Source organism: Trichophyton benhamiae, assembly GCF_000151125.1.
Source record: "Trichophyton benhamiae CBS 112371 chromosome Unknown contix00378_25.r1.exp, whole genome shotgun sequence".
Taxonomy (NCBI): Eukaryota; Fungi; Ascomycota; class Eurotiomycetes; order Onygenales; family Arthrodermataceae; genus Trichophyton; species Trichophyton benhamiae.
Genome location: NW_003315106.1, coordinates 372,775 through 391,599, shown reverse-complemented (window position 1 = coordinate 391,599; position 18,825 = coordinate 372,775). Strand labels below are relative to the sequence as shown.

The 18,825-nt window shown below is 46.6% G+C and overlaps 4 protein-coding genes across 4 annotated transcripts; 1 reads left to right on the top strand and 3 right to left on the bottom strand.

Moving 5' to 3' along the window:
* Window positions 1-1,822: 1,822 nt before the first annotated feature.
* ARB_07332 (uncharacterized protein) lies at window positions 1,823-3,207 on the bottom strand (the record flags this gene model as incomplete). Its single annotated transcript, XM_003014725.1, has 3 exons — window positions 1,823-2,107; window positions 2,187-2,675; window positions 2,728-3,207. The coding sequence occupies 3 exons, from the start codon at window positions 3,205-3,207 to the stop codon at window positions 1,823-1,825; spliced, it is 1,254 nt and encodes a 417-aa protein (XP_003014771.1).
* Window positions 3,208-8,577: 5,370 nt separating this feature from the next.
* On the bottom strand, window positions 8,578-13,665 carry ARB_07331 (uncharacterized protein; the record flags this gene model as incomplete). The annotated part of the gene is made up of 2 exons (XM_003014724.1): window positions 8,578-13,395; window positions 13,501-13,665. 2 exons carry the CDS (start codon window positions 13,663-13,665, stop codon window positions 8,578-8,580), a joined length of 4,983 nt encoding a protein of 1,660 aa, XP_003014770.1.
* A 360-nt stretch (window positions 13,666-14,025) lies between these two features.
* On the top strand, window positions 14,026-15,453 carry ARB_07330 (uncharacterized protein; the record flags this gene model as incomplete). The annotated part of the gene is made up of 1 exon (XM_003014723.1): window positions 14,026-15,453. The coding sequence occupies one exon, from the start codon at window positions 14,026-14,028 to the stop codon at window positions 15,451-15,453; it is 1,428 nt and encodes a 475-aa protein (XP_003014769.1).
* A 1,553-nt stretch (window positions 15,454-17,006) lies between these two features.
* ARB_07329 (uncharacterized protein) lies at window positions 17,007-18,357 on the bottom strand (the record flags this gene model as incomplete). Its single annotated transcript, XM_003014722.1, has 3 exons — window positions 17,007-17,210; window positions 17,390-17,998; window positions 18,070-18,357. The coding sequence occupies 3 exons, from the start codon at window positions 18,355-18,357 to the stop codon at window positions 17,007-17,009; spliced, it is 1,101 nt and encodes a 366-aa protein (XP_003014768.1).
* Between the last annotated feature and the right edge of the window lie 468 nt (window positions 18,358-18,825).

Here is an 18,825-nt window from a genome sequence, read left to right as displayed (position 1 = left end):
GTGACTGAATAGAAGTGCGTTGAAGCCGTCCTGGTAGACGGTTGAGGGCGAGATTAGAATCGCAAAAAGAATTCCAGTTCTGCGCCACATGTTTTTCATGGAGAAAACCGGTATGTCCAAACACTACCCAGTTTCCATGCACAGCTGGCATCGGCCCTTTTCAGGGGTATAACTCCGTCTGAAGAGAAGGACCGGGCGGCACAGGCGGTTACGCTCCCTCCATTCTGCATCGTCACCAACACACCTAACGCAGCCGTGTTTATATTAATGGTATGCAAGTTAGTGGTTACACGAATTTGAACAGGGTATTGTAAGTGTCGTATTCGGTGAACCTAGACACCTTTATTGTGGCTTCGTTTGCTAGGTTCCTCTTGACTTCACAAGATTTTCACACTATTGCAGGATGACTATCAGATGGCCCTTTCACAGACAGCTATGTCGCCCATGTGATCCTTTCGCAAAGCACCACAGAAGAATTGTTCCTCATTGGACGTGAAATCAGAGATACGGCGATGGATGCAAAGGGTATTTTCTTAAGGGAAGCTCGGCAGCCGCTTGTTCCTGTTACATTTTAGCTCGAATTTGTCGTTTCTGCAGGGGCAGACAGGCAACAGGTAGTTATGGATGGATCGGAGGTGACGGTCTTCCATCTCGTATTTTTAACTACGTAATTTCATGAGCACAGGATATAAACACAAGCCATGGAGCATAGTTGTAATTTTTTGAAGACAATAATATGGGTTGTACGGGGCGCTTAGGTAGGTGTTTTTGACTTACATATCCCGCGGAGTGAGAGGAGTTCAGGTACGCATGTCATCCCCACCCCGCTATGACTCTGCGGCAGGGACTGTACATACTTCGCCTCCTCGATACCTCCGCAGATATAAGGCATTCATACCACGCGGCTGAGTTAGAAAGTTAAATTTCAAAGGTCAGGGTGGGCCTCAGATGTGGCGATAATGGTCGTTCTGATTTAAAATTCATTCTACCAGATGCAGTAACACTGACGTTGGATAGGCTATTGGCCAGCTAGTAAAAGGCTGGAACCAAGGCATGGCGTTGGGTATACAGATATTTCATTCGCCTATGGTTTCCGGGCTCCGCACTTCAGCTGTCTCTTGTTCATAACATGGAGATTGTCGATCGAGCTCAGTTCATTCTGTTCCTTTACCCCAAGCTATAAGCGGAGATTGGTCGGTACTCAGGTTAAAGTTCCAAATCAGTCCGTGTGGAGCTGGGATATCGGCTCGAAATTTGTAAGGATAGTATGTATTAATGTAATCCGGTTCACAGGTCTGCTGAAAGCGGCCATTCCGATCCACAGGAGAACGGGCTGGGAGCTTCTCTAGCTGTGGCTGGCGAGTGCGCAATGGCTGGCCCCGAGAATAGGACCTCGTCTGTTGGATCTCATTCGTTCAACGAAAGAGAACAAAGCGTTCCAGATTTCATATCAGTTCATAGCGTGGGCCAGATTAACATAGTCCGCATATGAGATAGGTAGCCAAGATTCATTCAATTGGTGTTGGATCCTGGCATAGGCGGATGAACACGGCCCCTTCTCTTCTTCCTTCATACAAATGGATGACAGGCATAGCCGATGTTAGGACCGACTCACTTTTCGCTTATCACTATGAATGTGGGTTGATCGCCTAGAGTATCGGGTCCAGGCAGCCCCTGAGCCTGCAAGGGTATAATAATACTGGGTTTGAAGGCTTGTACGTACAATTGAAACAGCCACATGTGTAAAAGGAAACGGTTTGGTTGGAAATGCGATAGAGAGATTAAAGGCTTCCTAAAATAGGCGGACGATCGACCCTGATTTTCAATGAACGCAAAGAGGGAACATCGCAATAATTGCATCTTCTCCATGTGATTGGTATTCCACAATATGCGGGAGCAAGAATGGGATTCCTGGTCGTGCTCGCATTGTTTCCCTGTAAAAGTTGTAGTTGCCAGCTGAGTCCATTAGTTTAAAGCAATAGCTCTGGGGAGGTTGTTGGGAATCATCATTCAGTTCCAAAAATAGGTCAAAAACATTCATATTTGCTTTCTGAAGACCATAGAGCATAGCTGTAGCGGAGTAATAGTTTCTTAACTGATGTAGAGCCTGTAATAAATTGTTTATGTTAGGCTCACTATAAGGGAATGCAGCAAGGGGTGTAATAAAGCTAGATATCAATACGTACGCAGATGCAACTTTTGAAGAACGTAGCCATTTCGGGAAGTGCGCGGCAGCATTCCTCAGTAGAGGAGCAGAGTAAGTGCCATCTACCAGATAGCGATCGTAGTGCAGCGGTATCCTCAACGAAGCTTTGCACTGAAAGAGAGGAAAATTCTTTTGCATCAATATGTGTAAGCTTTCTTGCTAGAGGCTCGACCTCTCGAAAGGCAAAGAAGTCATTCAAGTATGCAGGATTTGCGTCAAAAGGGGCACTCCAATCTATTTCCGCCGAAGTCCGGTATTTGCGTTCAAAACTGAGAGCGAGGACCGAGAGCTTTTTCAGCATAGAGGGCAAACCGGTCAGGTGGGCTCTAAACAATTCCTGGATAGGGCGGATGATATATCCCACAACCCATTGGTTTGATTGATCAGGTACTTCGCTATTTAATAAGCCTCTAACACTGAGACACTGCAACAAGACATATTGTGCAAATGGGGAACCGCCTCGGAGGTGCTATTGTAAAGTTAAAATCGAGGAACAAGTCATTAAATCGGACAGTACCTACCCTTTCAACCTCAACATAGGTATCAAACTCTCCAGGGAATAAGTCCAAATGAGCCGAGACTATGTCATGCAGCTGTTTGTGTTGGGAGAAAAACCATTGAATCGACTCAGTAGGATATCCCAAGGCATACCGGATCCAGTCCTCGAAGGGCACAGCTTGGAATTGTCGTGAGCTTTCAACATCAATATAAGAAGCAATAGTCATTGGCTCGACATTATACGAATAATTTGGATGCCACCTCCAGGGCTCCACGGGAACGGTCCTGAGCTGGCATAGTTCCAGTATTTCTTCCACCTTGTCATGGTGAGACAGTTCTAAGGGAAACATCCCTTGTTCTGCTGGAAGTAAGGATGCAAGGAATCCTGAAACAACGTCTGCATTGCGGTTCTGTAGTACGTGGCGAGGTAGCTCATCGTTTTCATATAAGCGAAACCGGAGGAGCCTCTTGATATCCTGGTGGTCAAATGCCCAAAGTATCATGGAAGCACCGTCTTCCCACCATCTGTAAGGCACATAAAACTGGGGTAAGGCTAATTGAAAGCTGAAAGTGGGCTCTGGTGCGGTCGATGGCAGTGGCTCCGAGGAAGACCGATCCGTACGCCCTTGGTGAAGACGAATGGCAGGATGAGACAATGCCCGATGTGGCCCTACAGCTTTTCCATGCCAGGAATGAGACTGATTCCCATGAAACAGCGGCGAACCCTGTCTGATAAAAAGTGAGCTGTTCATGTGCTTGGGGTACGCCATATCAAATAACGAATGTATAAAGCGGTATGTAAACAAAATCAGCAGACAGCATCAGTCGGTCTTGGGTAAATTCCATTCAATTCAAGCAGAGAAATTTTATGTCCGGACAGGAGAGTGTGAGGGTACCCTAGATATGGTCAGAATTAGGGATGAAAGGGTATTTTTTTTTTTTTTTTTTTTTTTTTTTTTTTTTTTTTTTTTTTTTTTTTTTTTTGGGGTCACCCAAGGAAATTTTAGAAACGAGGAAGAAATCAACGCAAAAATGAGAATAGTTTAACGGGGAGAAACGTCTGATTGAGACTGGTAGTAATTGGAGAAGCTTAATCCTTGTCAGGAAGAGGTTTGTTATTTGCTTTAAAGGAGTCACGGAACGGCGCATTGGCCACTGGGTTTAAGGTTGGATAACCCAATAGACCAACCACACTGGGCGTGCACTGGATGATGGCTCGAGACAATCTATCTAGACCCCGATGCTTGAAATATGTGGGCACCAAGTTGCTGAGGATGCAAGGGTGGCGCCTCTTGGCGGCGCTCTAGTGGATAAGTAACATTGTCCATTGTGGGCGACGATCCAGTGTCTTGGATTCCGCCCCAGAATATCCGCACAAGAAGAGCGGACTAAGCGTTCAGGAAAAACGGATGGTCGAGCTCCAGAAGCTCAGGTCGCAAAGGTGGATCAATACCGTCCGGACACAGCCGAGAAGATCGGCTAAAAAGGCTATGCTGATACCTTTACGAAGTACGGATAAAGGACAGCAGGATGCAACCCCTAAGCCCACAGAGGTTGAATCTTCGAGCCACCTTGTTCGATTGTGAATAGTTAACCTAGCAGCATCCTCAATAGAAGCAGGCGCTTCCCCTTGCCTTATGCACCCGATTAACAATGACACAGTACTCCATAACAGACGAGAATCTGTATAATTGACTAGTGCAAAAGGCTGAGGGGGAGTATTCTTCTGATGAGCCGATCGGGAGCTAATTGGTTGCAAACAGTCAGGTTATTCTATTGAACGCACGATACGGAGTACGGAGTACGTCGTCCAAAGAAGATCTCCAAAGGAGACAGTGTCGTAGCCCTCGGGAGTTGCCACGGCCCCAAGGCTTTGTTAAACATAGTGCATTGATTGCCCATTGTGATGCCCATTGGTGTGTGGTTGTTGTGGCAGGAAGACACCTCAGGAAGCGTGCACCTGGCATTAAGGGAGGTCGTGTGCTTCATTTGTCGTTATCGAGCTTCCGGAGCCAAAGGGGCACCTCAATTGACTGGGAACATGCATGACGCATGGTAATGGGTCAAATAATAAGTATGGAGCAGTCCCTTCACCCTTAGCCGCCACTGCCAAAGAAAAAAATAAAAAAAGAAAAAAAAAAATAAAAATAAAAATTCCGCTTCATTTTCTGGGTGGGCTCGATAACTAGTAGCTTGTGTCGTAATTAGCGGCCCGGATCCCACGCACTATAGCGACACAGTATCTGGATAGTTCTCTCGAGAGAACACTCCCTGCTGCCAGATGCTGTCGTGGATTGGTGAGGACAGTGACGGAGAAGTGCTTCGCATAGTTACCGTATATATCCCGTACACTTCAAGCACCACAACGGAGCATTCCTTCATATGGAATGAATGGCGATTCAGCCATCTAATATGAAGTAACTACTCAATGCTGCAGACTTCCATCCTGAATATGATAACTGAAAAGAGCCAGAACACTGAGAAATGTTACATGGCCAAAGCCACGCTCAAGGCGAGGATGAAGGAAGGTGAGCGTGCGTGAGAGATTCTCCATATCATTTGATCAGGAGCGAGATTGCTTTGGATTTAGCTTCTGTCTGGAGTCTAGCTCCGCCATTTTATGTGCGCCCTGGCTATCAATCTATCCTCGAACTAGGCATGCGGAGGAGGAAGAACGAGTCAAGTGCTTTGGTGGCTGAAGATTGCTTTCAGGCTTTGATACTCCCTGCGGTCATGACAGTTTCTTCTTTCGTTTCTGTTTTCTTTCTTTCTTTCTTTTTTTTTTCCCTTAACTAGTTATCGATAAAACCCAGAAGATAGGATTTTGGGCAAATCTCATGTCTTGAGGACGAGGAAGTGTGCTAATGTTTAGATGTCTGCACAGTAGGGAGTGCTACGGCAGAATATGATGCGCACAGGATACAGCGAGCAGAAGAGCAGCTGGATATACCCACTCGGGGCTGATAATTGAGTTCGTGAATCCATATTCCCCAGCGAAGGAGCGCAGCAATCAGGGGCTTTTAATCCCCTACCGATGAGAGCCCGATTATTGACCATAGGCTAATTATTCCGATCATGCGGGATATTTTAAGGTTGCGGAGACGGAATGAAGTATATGCGCATAAGGAATAATAGCCAACAGTGCCCAGACTCGACAGGAGAATAAACCCATGTGAGAAAGGAAGATGCCGATGATGTTGCATAAAATATCCAACATGTCGAATAGATGAATGTTTTGTTAGAGGCCGTCACTGCTAGATATTCCATACGTATAATACTGAATTGAGGAGCATAGGGCCTTTTCCCCTCCAATTTTGGTTATATGGGACGGATTCAGTCCAGCCATCGCAGCCATCGGGGAAGATATATCTCCAAAGCCGTACTCCATAACGGCACACTTTTTTCTTGAAACCACGCCCTAGGCAAAGTAGATCGTACTATATAACCCCTGGCCTAGAATGTGGTAGGTATATGCCATGGGGGCACATGAGTTCTGGTCAGATCGACAAACCCGGGATTTGATGTGGTGAAGCCATCAAAACAAGATATACAATTATCACCTTGGTCCATAACATTGCCCTATGGCCTGGAAAGGTGCTGATAGGGTGATATGAGCCGTTGATGCTGCGTAAAGGTTGCAGCTCTGTTTGCAGTCATGACCCATCAAGCTAATTTGTTGACAAGTTACTCGATAACTGGCGAGGAAGCAACTGATTGGCATCCATCAGTGCAGAGACGGGAGCCCCACATGTAGTAATGGATTGGAGACTCTGGTTCCCGGGTGGCAGTCGTATCCCCCAGTTCTCTACTCTAATAGGCCCATTTATAACAGAACTTGTTGCTGGGCACCATCCGCCTTGTTTGAGTCGAACGAGCCATAATTCTGAGTTGTTGACTGACCACGGGTTCCTGGTAATTGAAACACACATTCTCAGTCCATATCTGAGCTTTCCTGTCAATTTCTCTCGATGCTGGGCTCCGGCCGCGAATCGTATCTGTCTCTTGATGTTGATCCACAGTCACGACGTTAGGTAGGTCGAGAAGTGGATAAAAGTTTTCCCGGGCTGTCTGGGACTAGATCAGGGCTGGGGCCAGGGCTCCCGGGTAGGTTGGCCGTTATTGGACGGCACCGAGCTGGCTGGACTGAACTGAGGGCCCACGGGAGCTAGAGGCAAGTCTAAGCGCAAGCCAAAGACCTATAATTATTTCAGCTAAGGCGATGACTTCTAAAGGGGGATTGACTCTGTACCAGACAGTCGGGTGAATCAACTAACTAGCTCTCTGCCTTGCTGTGGTCTCCTTTTCTTTTTCTTCGCTTTTCTGTGATGTTCAGGAGCTTGGGCCAAAGTCGGGATGTTGCCATCGTTACTGAGTATGACCTGCATATCTGAAGGCCACTAGACAGGGATAACAGAATAGCTAACTGCTTAGAAATTTTTGGTAACGACATCATCAACGCGCGAGGTGTTTATACAGGATCATTTCATACGCGAACCGACTCAAAAGAATGGTACATTATAATTTATGGAATGGTATAAACACGGCCAGCCCTTAAGAAGCCGGTGCAGGAGGAGCTTTGTTGGCAGCCTGGGGTGGTGGCAGGAAGAGAGGCATATACGTCTGAGGGGAGAAACAGTCAGTATGTGCCTCAAGTTATCTGTATACCACTAATCATAGGATGAGCGGCATGGAGGCGTACATACCACAACGACCGCCATTGCTGAATGAATGGTTAATATACAATACAAAACATATATTTCAGAAAAAGGGGAAGTATGACGTACCTGACATGAAAACGGACATGTATGCGGGAGTGGTAGATGCCTTTCTTTGGTCTTCGCTTTCCGCTAGCCATGTCTGGAGGGTGAAGACAAGGGAGGACCTAGGTGATGTTAGCTATCACTCCGGAGTGTAACATTAACTGCAGCCGTAGTAACGGCTTGTATCTAAGGGAGGAAAAGAGAAGGAGGAGGAGGAGGAGGAGGAGGGAGACAAGGCCCTAGAGGATCACTGGATATGTGTGTATATGGTAGAGAGGATGAGCACGTACCACCCGATCATCCTGTAACCACGGAACAAGAGCATTCGCATTAGTTAGTTCCCCGGATAAGGCCTGAACTTCCTTGAAGAAACAGCATGCTGGGTTACACATGCCTGTTTCGAGTGAACATCTAGTTATTACAACGGTTAGCACAGCTGTATAGACCGAGCTGCCTAGGCAGGATTGAGATGGAACTTACAGCAGCCATTGGCATGGTACTTGCAATGGTACCTGCGGCAAAGTGTTAGTCAAAGACGACAACCGTGGAATACCTCTTCAGATATGGACTATAGGTGCCGTAATCTGCAATAGGTATTGACGAAAAAGCGTACCAGAAATATCACCGTCCGTCTTTTTGATCGGTGGAGCCTCATAGGGTACCACTGAGACGCAGAAGGACGTGTTAGTCGTTAACGGGATGGCAATTGGTCAACCGATCAACCAAACAAGCCACTGAGAGCAAAAGGGACAACGTACCCAGATCTGCTCTTCGCATATCCTTCTGAGCCATCGTGTGATTGTCTGGTTATTCGACAGTTGGAAGAATTGCTGCCGCTGTTGTTACGCCATCGTCGAGATGAAGTCTGGTTGCGGGCGAAAAAGCAGCGAAAGGCTTGGCTCGGCGTTGGCGGCTATGCCTCTTTGGGAGCATCTGGACATCTAAGCAAACATTCAGGAGATACGTTCAAGCTGCATGTTCTAGATTAATTACAAAAAAAGGTATTCGCATTTATATACAAAGTTACACATGGATATGCACCCTGCCTGACTCTAGTTATCGAGCAGCAGGAGCAGGCTTTTGCTAGACCAGTCGTATTTAAGAATACACTGATCACCAACTCAGGGGGTTATGTCCATCATGTTCGTTATCATCATTAGCCACGTCACTGAGAACGTTAATTATGGGTTCGAGCAGTGCTCTGGTATGTCCCAAATCCGAAGCTTGCCTCATCCGAGAGTAGAAAACCGGGCAGTCCTTACTATCGCATTTGATTTCCTCGCCCCAACCTACGCCCATACAAGAACGACATACGTCTTGCAAATTGGCTACCCTTCTTTCGGACTCGTGCACCCGGTATTCAAGCTTAAGAAGCGAAAGGTGTGGTTGTTGACGGAGGCACACGTTGCATATGGCTTGGTTCTGTTGTCGCTGCTCTTCAGAGTTTAGCTTGCTCCGACAGACTGCGCAGGAAGATGATCTCATATAGCACTCCAGCGTTTTCTTAAACATGGAATTATTGCCATCTTGACCAGATCGTCCAGCTGGGGTGTTCAAGGCTCCTTCTGTGCGGCGCATTCTTTGGTACTTTGGCATCTCATCGTACCATTGTCGAACGTTGGCGCCGACGAGGTTAAAGATTCGCTCCAAGGGAGGAATCAGGTTTTTTGATATATAATATTCTGCATCAAGTTCCAGCTGGGGATCCTGCAGTAATACCTCCGGTGGAAAACAGCGATCAATTAGTCGCGCGCCTGGAGCCCCCGAAACGACCACATACGGTACCCGCTCTCCATACTGCGGTTCCAGCCTCGGATCCTCCAGCATTCGTTTCGCACTGATGAGAGCACCGGGAGGAGGGGCACCTCTGTCACTATAAGTCCCTAATTTAACCTCCTTCGCAAAGCAGAAATCTTGCACCGAAACCTTTCCCCGCATGATTTTGGAACATTGTTTTTGAAAGTACTCCTTGACACGGCTCAAATCTGACGTTTCAAATAAAAGCCGTAATGCCTTCTCCTCAATCTTTTGCTCTGCGGGTGTCCCATCTCTTCGGACAGTTTCTATACCCTTGGCATCGAATTCAGGCTTTTCCTGGTTTTTAGACTCATACTTATAACCGACGTACCTTTTCTTGGCAAGAAGCACGCATGGATGGTAGACCTTCTCAAACTTTAGTTTAACCGGTCGTGGATTTGAATCTGTTATGGTTTTAGCTATCTCTTCCCCAAGGTCAAAGGCTTCTGCCCTTGTACGGCCTTTTAGGTAGATAAACAAGCTATCGGTATCTCCATAGACAACCTCAGCGCCCCATCGTTTTACAGAGTGGATGAGTGCAATTGCCTTTTCAAGAGTCTCTCTAGCTGTTTGGACAATGCTGTCCGCGATCTCGGAGCATGGCATTCTCCCCGAAAAAGAGGCGGATGTATAGCCATAAGTAACATTGGCAATTAGCTTGAGCGCCAATTGTCGGTTATTCAGCAAACGTTGCAGAGGTCTATCATCTTTGTCCTCTTTCATGCCGTTTTTCACCATGACCCGAGTTTCAAGGATTTCAGTAAGCATTTTTGCAAGGAGTGATTTCCGAACCTCTTGTTTCACATATATAATTCCATTCGGCGCAATGTTAATCTTATCTTTCAATAAGCCCAGGAGGCCAGGCTCCCTTTCATAGTCCGTGATACCCATTTTGTTTCGACCCCGCCAGTTGAAAATCCTGCCCAGGTTTGTTGAGTAGCAGTAATTATAAGCAATCATGATGCTTGGATAGAGAGATTGAAAATCCAACACAAGTAAAGGACTGGTATAAAAATCGCTTTGAGGTTCCATGACCAGGGGAAGACACTCTAATGCGTTTTGCTGACCAACCTGCTTTCTACTTGGGGATATCAAGATGAAATTCTCAGGTTTGGCAATGCGGAACATGAGGGACTCCACTTTGAACTGCGAACCCCTAGAAAATACGGAGTAAAAATCGATACCCAGAATTCGAGCTTGTTCGCTTGTCCTTGAGATCAGCTCGTTTGCGTCCAGAATTTCAAGGTTAAGATCAACCCTTGAAGAGAAATATTGTATAGTTTTGGCAACATCTCTAGGTCTGTCACTCTTGAACCACCGTGTAAGATCCTCAAACGGATAATGGGGGATCCTCTTGTGAAGCAAATGGAAAGCCACATTTTCCATGGTGTACTGAAGAAGGTTAAGTTCTCCTCTCATGGCTCTCCATATATTAATCATATGCCTCCCAGTGACGCGAATGGTAGACGTGTGGTTGAAACCCCACCTGTCTGTCTCTCTACTAATGCGTCCATGGGATTGTGACTTGACTCTTGAGAACTCATCACACAGATCATAATCATAGCCTTTCCGCGCCCGTTCGATCAGATAGCCCCACGAACCATTGTGAACCTCATAGCCAGTCAATATATCAGGATCATAATACCTGACAATTCCCACAATTCGGTTCATAAGATCAAGTTCAGACATATCCTCCTGAAATTCTATTCCGGGCTCAGGTTTCAACTTCGATGACAGGCCATAGGTTTCCGAGAGAACCACAACACCACGGTGCCGACCTTCTTCCTCGGATATAACTGACCAGAATACACAGGCTACCTCATCCTCTTCAGGGTTGGGAGCTAGTGTACCGCGGGTGTTGACATGGACCTCTAAACTCATCACACTCATATAGTTAGCTTCATGCTGTACAGCAGACGATTTGGTCCGCTGAGAGTATTTGAAGCCATGCTTATTGTGCTGAGTGGATGTATCAATTTGGGAAACAGGGACGTCCCTCGCATTGGTATCAGCGGAACCATTTTTAAGGCGCTTCTTCTGAATATCTTCCTTTTTAAACCAACCGACAACGTCGCTCTGAATAGGCGCTTTCACAGCAAATTCCCAAGTCCGTAAACTGCAAGCTCTGCGCAGCTTTTTATTCTGGTCCTCGAAAGCCGTTCGATCCAGCAGAAGCGCGGGTTTTTCACCAAACATGGCAGGAGAAGTTCCTGTAGGATCAAAAGTTGGAAGAAACGGCAGGCTATTACTTTCAAGCTTGAATTCTTTGCCAGCATACTCAAGTGCTCGCTCAAGGACGTCACTCTCATTACCGTAATAAGCACCTTGGTAGATGACGCTTGGTCTTGAGTTATCTGATATAGTTTCACGCACTAATGAGGGTAACGGACATTGCTGAGTAAAACAATACACCTTGCTAGCTTTGGGTGGTTGGTATGACGTGATGTTTTCTGAACCGTCCTGGGAATTGGTAGCAGCAGGTTCAACTTTTGGATCGTTTGGGGAATTCATGATATTAGGCTGAGAGGTACTCCCTTCAGGCAGAAAACCTTCTTTTATGAAGATTTGCTGCGTTTTCTTTGTCTGCAGGTTTTGTTGGCTCAGCCTCAGTACCGTAGCTGCATTGGCGGAGTCTTTAACAACTGGAAAAGGGAGACGCTGGTTATCTCCGCCAGAGGCTCTCGGCTTCTGTGAGGAAGCGGGAGAATCACTTCTAGAAGAGACGCCTTTTCCTATGCTCGTTTCCTGTGCCGACCCAGCCATGGACACATGGAATTTAGCCTTTAACGATGATCGCGTCTGGGGTATTTCAGTCACTTTGACCTTCTTGTCTCTCGACACTTCGGGGGAAGACTCCTCATTACGGTCTCGTTTTCTGAGCTTAGAGTCAATTAGAGTCAAAAACTCAGGATCAATTTCAAACAAATCACTTTCGCTGTTTATTGGGTCTGAAGCTCTTTTGATACCAACTTCTTCAAGCTGGGAAGACTGCAAGAAAATGTTGGGATCCAACGGCTCACTCTTGTTTGGTTGGTTTGTGTTTGATGCTAGTTTCCTGCCTATCACATCGTCTAATTCCTGGCGGTCCCGGGCAAAAGAGTCGTCTATATCACCGGTATCAAAAAATGTATCCACTCCGAAAGAGTCAATACGGTTTTCGTCAACTTCAACACTGCCATTGTTGGCTTCGGTGCTGATCTGAGATTGGATAGCATCTGCTTGCGAACTCAGCAAATTTTGTGGATATAACTCCTGGACACTTTCCAAGGCAGTCTTAACCGACTCATGAAATTCGGGATAGCGAACAAAATCGCTCCTTGTAGGGGAATTATCCCTTTTTCGTCTCTCTTCTGCCACAATAGCATCTATTTGTTCACGGAACTCCTTTTCATGTATCCAACCACCTGAATGTGTTTGGTGAGGGTTTGATGACATTGAAGCCAGGTCCTTTTGTGAAAATGGAGTACCTTCAGATCCGGTTAAGCCAAGTTTAGCTTTTCTTCTCCTCTCCTCGTCCTTCCAGAGAACCCTTAAGCTTGGCACCAGCTTTTCTGTGATAAATCCTTGATTAGATTCTACCACAAAATCATGGTGTATTTCTCGTTGCCTAATTTCATGGCGATTCAATATATCCTGAACGTGGATATCCACTTCTATGGCACAGTGGCTTTGCCTAGGAAATTCACTGGGGTCAGATATATCCCTTTGAGGAATCGATTCGTCATGCCAAAGATGGTCCGGGTTTTCGAGACTGATGTGAGATGGCACTGGGGGGCGGAATTTGACTTTGGAACAATTAATATAAGCGCATCCGTGTAAACTGTAATCACACATCCATTGAGGAATGAACTGCAGATGGCTTTCGTATGGTTGCAAAGCTCGTTTCATTACAGCACCCTGGAGAAGAAGGTCTGCAAGCCGTGTCATATGTAGTGGGTTCAGTAAATATACTTTGAAATAATACCTATATCCTACATAATAGCCATAGAATGGAATACCCTTGACCAGTGATATATAAGCAACGAATGCTGCCGAATGGTCAGAAGGGTTTCGCCTGTAGCTAAGGGCAAGCGCATGATCGATAGATGCATGTAAACTTCGGATAGCAGCGTTCACTATTCGATGTTTAGCCGACTAGGACCTGTAGGAGAGAATATATTCCTGACCTTCCGCGGGATCCAAGGGCCCCTTATACTCAAGGTATAGGTAAGGTAATGCTCCATGTATATGAGCACATACCTTCTGTCCGGTCTCAGTGGCACCAAAAACCCGGATTACTGGGACTTTTATGGACCCTGATCTTAGTTGGGGATCATTATTATCGGATGTAAACTGAGGGTCAAGTTCTGTCGGGGTGGCCTGGTAGTGGTCCACACAGTTGAGCAGGACGCGAAAGGCCGGCATTAGCCAGGTATTGACGTGATAGCATTGGAATTCAATAAATAAATTACACAGATAAATGCCAAAGGCATTATCATTAGGTACTATACCACCAATAGAAGCAAATTCACCAAAGAGAAAGCCTGTTAGCGAGTCTCGAGTCCAAAGTCGCAAATCCGAAGGTTGATGTCTGGTTAAATTGAAGACGCGAGAAAGCCGCGGCCTAGCGCCACTCACGTGACTTTAACTTTTTTCCAACACCGAGATATCCTTCACGGCTTGAGCTTGAAGAAGGCAAGATATCAGATCCAATAGTGAGAGCGCTTTTGCTTGACTCAATTATTTGACCTTTGTGATAGTTACATATACGATATTACCATCAAAATGTCACGGCGACCTACCGACGTTGCGAATAAGGAGCGCAACGAATATATCCCATCGTTCATCTCTAAAAAGCCCTTCTACGTTGACGACGACTCCTCCGCCAACGACTACCTCGAGCATCAGCGTCTCCACAAGGAAAAGGAAGATCAAAAATGGTATGATCGAGGGAAGCGCGTCGGCCCAGCAGCCACCAAATACCGGAAAGGTGCCTGTGAAAACTGCGGCGCAATGACACATAAGGCCAAGGAGTGTTTGAGCAGGCCGAGAAAGCATGGTGCTAAATGGACTGGCAAAGATATTCAAGCAGATGAGCATATACAGAAGGTGGAGTTGGGGTGGGATGCCAAACGAGATCGGTGGAACGGCTACGACGCAAAGGAGTACCAAAATGTCGTGGAAGAATATGAAGAGCTGGAGGCCCTGAAGAGGAAAGCAAAGGACAATGCATCCAAAGAACAGAAGGCCCCGGGAGAAGATGGCGATGATGACGTTGACGGCGATGGTGATGGCACATCAGAAGCAAAATATGCTGAAGAGTCAGAAATGGGTCGACAGCAGGGCAAAGGAACCCGGAATCTACGAATACGAGAAGATACAGCGAAGTATCTGCTTAACCTGGACCTTGACTCGGCAAAGTACGACCCGAAGACTCGATCTATGGTTGATATGGGTGCACAGTCGGATCAAGCAGCCGCGCTGGTCGCGGAAGAGAACTTTATGCGAGCTTCTGGTGACGCTCAAGAATTTGAAAAAGCACAGAGATACGCCTGGGAAACACAAGAGCGAGGAGATGCTAACCGACAGCATCTGCAAGCCAATCCTACATCCGGAGAGTACTATAGGAAGAAGCAGAAGGCTGAAATGGATGCTAAGAAGGCGGCGGATAAGAAGGCATTATTGGAGAAATATGGTGGGGGAGAACATTTGCAGGCAGGTCCTTTGCGTGACATGGCGGTCATTGAAAACGAAAGATTTGTCGAATACGATGAAACGGGAGCAATCAAGGGGGAGCCTAAACCTGCTGCTAAATCGAAGTACGCAGAGAATGTACTCATCAATAACCACGCTTCCGTCTGGGGCAGTTGGTGGTCAAATTTCACATGGGGATATGCCTGCTGCCATTCTACGGTGAAGAACAGCTATTGTACCGGAAAAGAAGGAATAGAGGCGTTCGAGCAGGCCCAGAATATGCTTCAGATAGAAGCAGGAGATGACGACCAAAAACAAGCTCCCGCTAAAGATACAATGGAAGATAAGAGCGCAGACGAGGGCCGAAACAAACCCGCTTCCAACGCACAAAAGAAACGGAGCCGCCATGAGCTTGAAATGGGCGTTACAGAAGAGGAGCTAGAGGCATACAAGAAGGCTCGAACTGCTGTCGCGGATCCCATGGCAGCTTTTCTTGGCAAAGACGAGCTGGTCTCATAACTCTCTGATGAGTTGATTCAATAATTTGTATTTATATATTGCCAGCGTTTCAGCGAATATGTCATTTGCATGCATCTTCATCTACCTTCTATATACTCTTCTGTTCATTCCTCTCATATTATTCCACACCTAGATAGAGATAGAGTTCAAGTCTATGAATGATTACATAATTACTCGGATTATAGTTTTAACGTTTCCCGTGAAAGTTATTACTAAGCATCACGTGCGAGGGCTTTAACCCTCACACAACAAATTCGCTTAGTCGAATCTTCAAAGCGGAACTGCAATCTCAAACCAGCGACGACGACATATCAGAGCTTCCAGACGCACCATTGAAGGTATGGGAATTCTTGCTGCCAGTTACGCGTATATTCCATGACCAGAGGAATTGCTAACATATCACCGGCTTTACAGTTCCTGATTCAAGATGAGTACGGCTTCCTCCATCCTCGCGTGAACCGAAAATTCTCGAAAATTATCCATATGCAATAGACGACGATAACGATGAGTGCGATACTGACTACTTCGAACAGCTAAGGGAACCTCCAGCTTCGGAAAGCGCCACAACAAGTCGCACACTCTGTGCAGACGGTGCGGTTAGTGATATCCCAATGTCAAACGAATGTTAAGGCGCCCAAACCTTCCGCCAGGGAAATAGGATGGGATGCTAGGATTGCGACGATGAGGAAACAGAAGAACCTAACAGCGGATGGAACATATAGGCCTGCGATCCCTCCACATCCAGAAGCACACATGCGCTTCGTGCGGTTACCCAGCTGCCAAGATGCGCAAATGTATGTATCCCCAACTGGAATCATATATCCTCAAACAAGGATTCCGTTGCGTCCGGGAGGTAATATTGGCGAGTGTTTACTTACATGGCATACTACTCTGCAGATAACTGGAGTCAGAAGGCCCTTCGACGAAGAACCACCGGTACCGGCCGCATGCGTTACCTTAAGTCCGTCGACCGCAAGTTCAAGAACGGTTTCCAGACCGGAGCTCCCAAGGGCGCCCGTGGCCCAGAGAAGGCATAGACAATCAAACACCTCCTTTATTTTCCTCCCCCTCTCTTTCCTTCCGGAGTTCGATAAGTTGTGGCGAAACCCTCTTATTTCAAAAGGGTAGCCTGCGAGCGGAATGGGACTTGTTTTTCATCCATGACACCATTTGACATTTTATTATGTGTGTTGAATGGGAATTAGAAGGAAAAATCAACTTCTCTTGTGTCATACCCAAACATAATATAACAAAAATTAACGGATTTCATGGACTGGAGCAAACTATGGAAATGAAAATGGCAGGCTTGCATGGGAATTCTCTTCCCGCTTTCAATAAACTATCATCAAGTCTTCTGTCGATTAATGAGCTCGTGGCTTTACAAACGTTTTCACGGCTCTTGAAATGTTGAAAGCTGCGTTATGCTGTAGAGATGTCAATGAAAATGATTCCAAGGGAAAAAAAAAAAAAAAAACCGGAAGAAGAAGGAGAGGAGAGAGGAAACACAAAAGGCGCTTCGTTATTTTCCGCTATGGGTATATTCGGGGAAGTCTCTATTCGCCGCGTCCAAATACTTTCACAGATCCATCACTTTGGACAAAGTATAAGACCTCTTTCTCCTCCCAAGTATCGCCATTCTCCTCGTTCTTAAGGGTGTCTGTATCCGCTAACGCTCCTCCTTTACTCACCCGTAACACTCCACTCACGTCTCTTGCCACGCCAGTGTCAAGTCCTCTCAGCTGCATAACCATTTGTGCCTGGTGAGCAAGTGACACTACCAACGCTGAATGTTCTATTTCTAGTGGTGTGGGTTGTTGGCTACTGTGCATAAGCGGCGAATCAGCCGCCACGGTGATAATTGTAGAATGTACAAGCTACGTACATCGAGTTAGTAACCATCAAGCACGACACAGACAATTTGAGTAGCCCAACATACACGTCTCAATCCCATTATCAATTCGCCCATCTCGGTGGAACCGACTTGCATGCTGGGGCCCGTGGATGCGAGGAGGAAATCCGGCTGGTCGAGGACAAGGAGCACATCATTATCACCAACCTGGTCCGGGGTTTCCTGCCCCTTGCAGGTGTCTGCTATAGCAGAGGTAATGACCTTCTCCACCCCGTCCAAGCCACCAGAATTTCCCGCAGATGGTGCCCAGTGTAGCATCCGTATGTTCTGGCTATAGCGGTTATCATTTCTAGCAGAAGTCTCTGGCGTAGCAAATGCCGTAGGAGGAGCAGAAGAAATAGGTGGTGTTGGGGGTGCCGGGCGTGCAAGTAATGGGTTGGCCCGGCCAGAAAATGAGATTGGTCCCGGCTTGGGGGCACGGGCAGCCTGTGATGACGACTTCGGAGGAGTTCTATCAGGTAATGGGAAAGAAGGCGAAGATATCGAGCTCTTTCTAGCGCGAGTGGAGGCCGCCAGAGCTTCTCCTGGCGCCACAGACTTCGGCGTTTGAAGAGCAGGGGAGGGGGAAAAGAGGTTGGTTACTCCATCAACGAACGAGAATCTCCCTTCCTTGGATAATTTATTCAAATCAAGACCCTATATAGAGTAATATCAGTATGATTTGATAGCGGAATTCAAGTTATTATCAAGGAGGGTCGTGACCATACCACTCTCCTTGCCTCCGCCCTCCAGAATTCCCAACCTCGAAGGAAACTGACAAGCACGACCTTTCGTTTTTTGGATCTTTTTACAGAGTCGTCTCTTTCGAGATCAGCTGTGTCTTCCAGGCCGTCGAGATTACCTCTTCTCTGCAAAGGTATCTGTAGAGTATCACAGAGGCACCTCAGCACAAGCCAATTGCTCGTTGACCCGAGGACTGATGTTATGAGATGTAGAGACTGATACGGTGGCGGGGCTGTGTATGGCGCCAACAACGGTGCTGTTGCCGAAGACATGCTTCTTCTTGAGCTCTCTATAAGCGGACTTTACGGCGGAATAAGTGTTTCTCGCTGTGCTGTACCGCTTGCCAGTGAGAAAGCAGGGAGTGGGCGAGATATCAGACTTCAACTCCGTTTGCTGGAAATACTAGTAGTTAGTTAACCTCTCGGGGATCAACCAAGGTCGCCTCCTCCTCGCAAACTCAGTCATCAGATAAGATAAAGACCTAACTAGTTACGCAAGCTTAACTACTCCGTACCGCTGCCTTTTTTACGCTTATGTTGTAAAAAGGTACCCGGTTCCTTACTTTCAATGACACTGCCTATCAATATACACACGGCGGAGAGAGAAGCACGTAGCTAGAGCATTTCTTAAGGTAGTTATAGAATAGCTTGGGATTTGAGCCTCGTTGTACTAGTTAATAGGGATCTAGCTGGGTATCAATCAAGGTAATGCACCGCCATATCTTGCAAATCAATAAATGT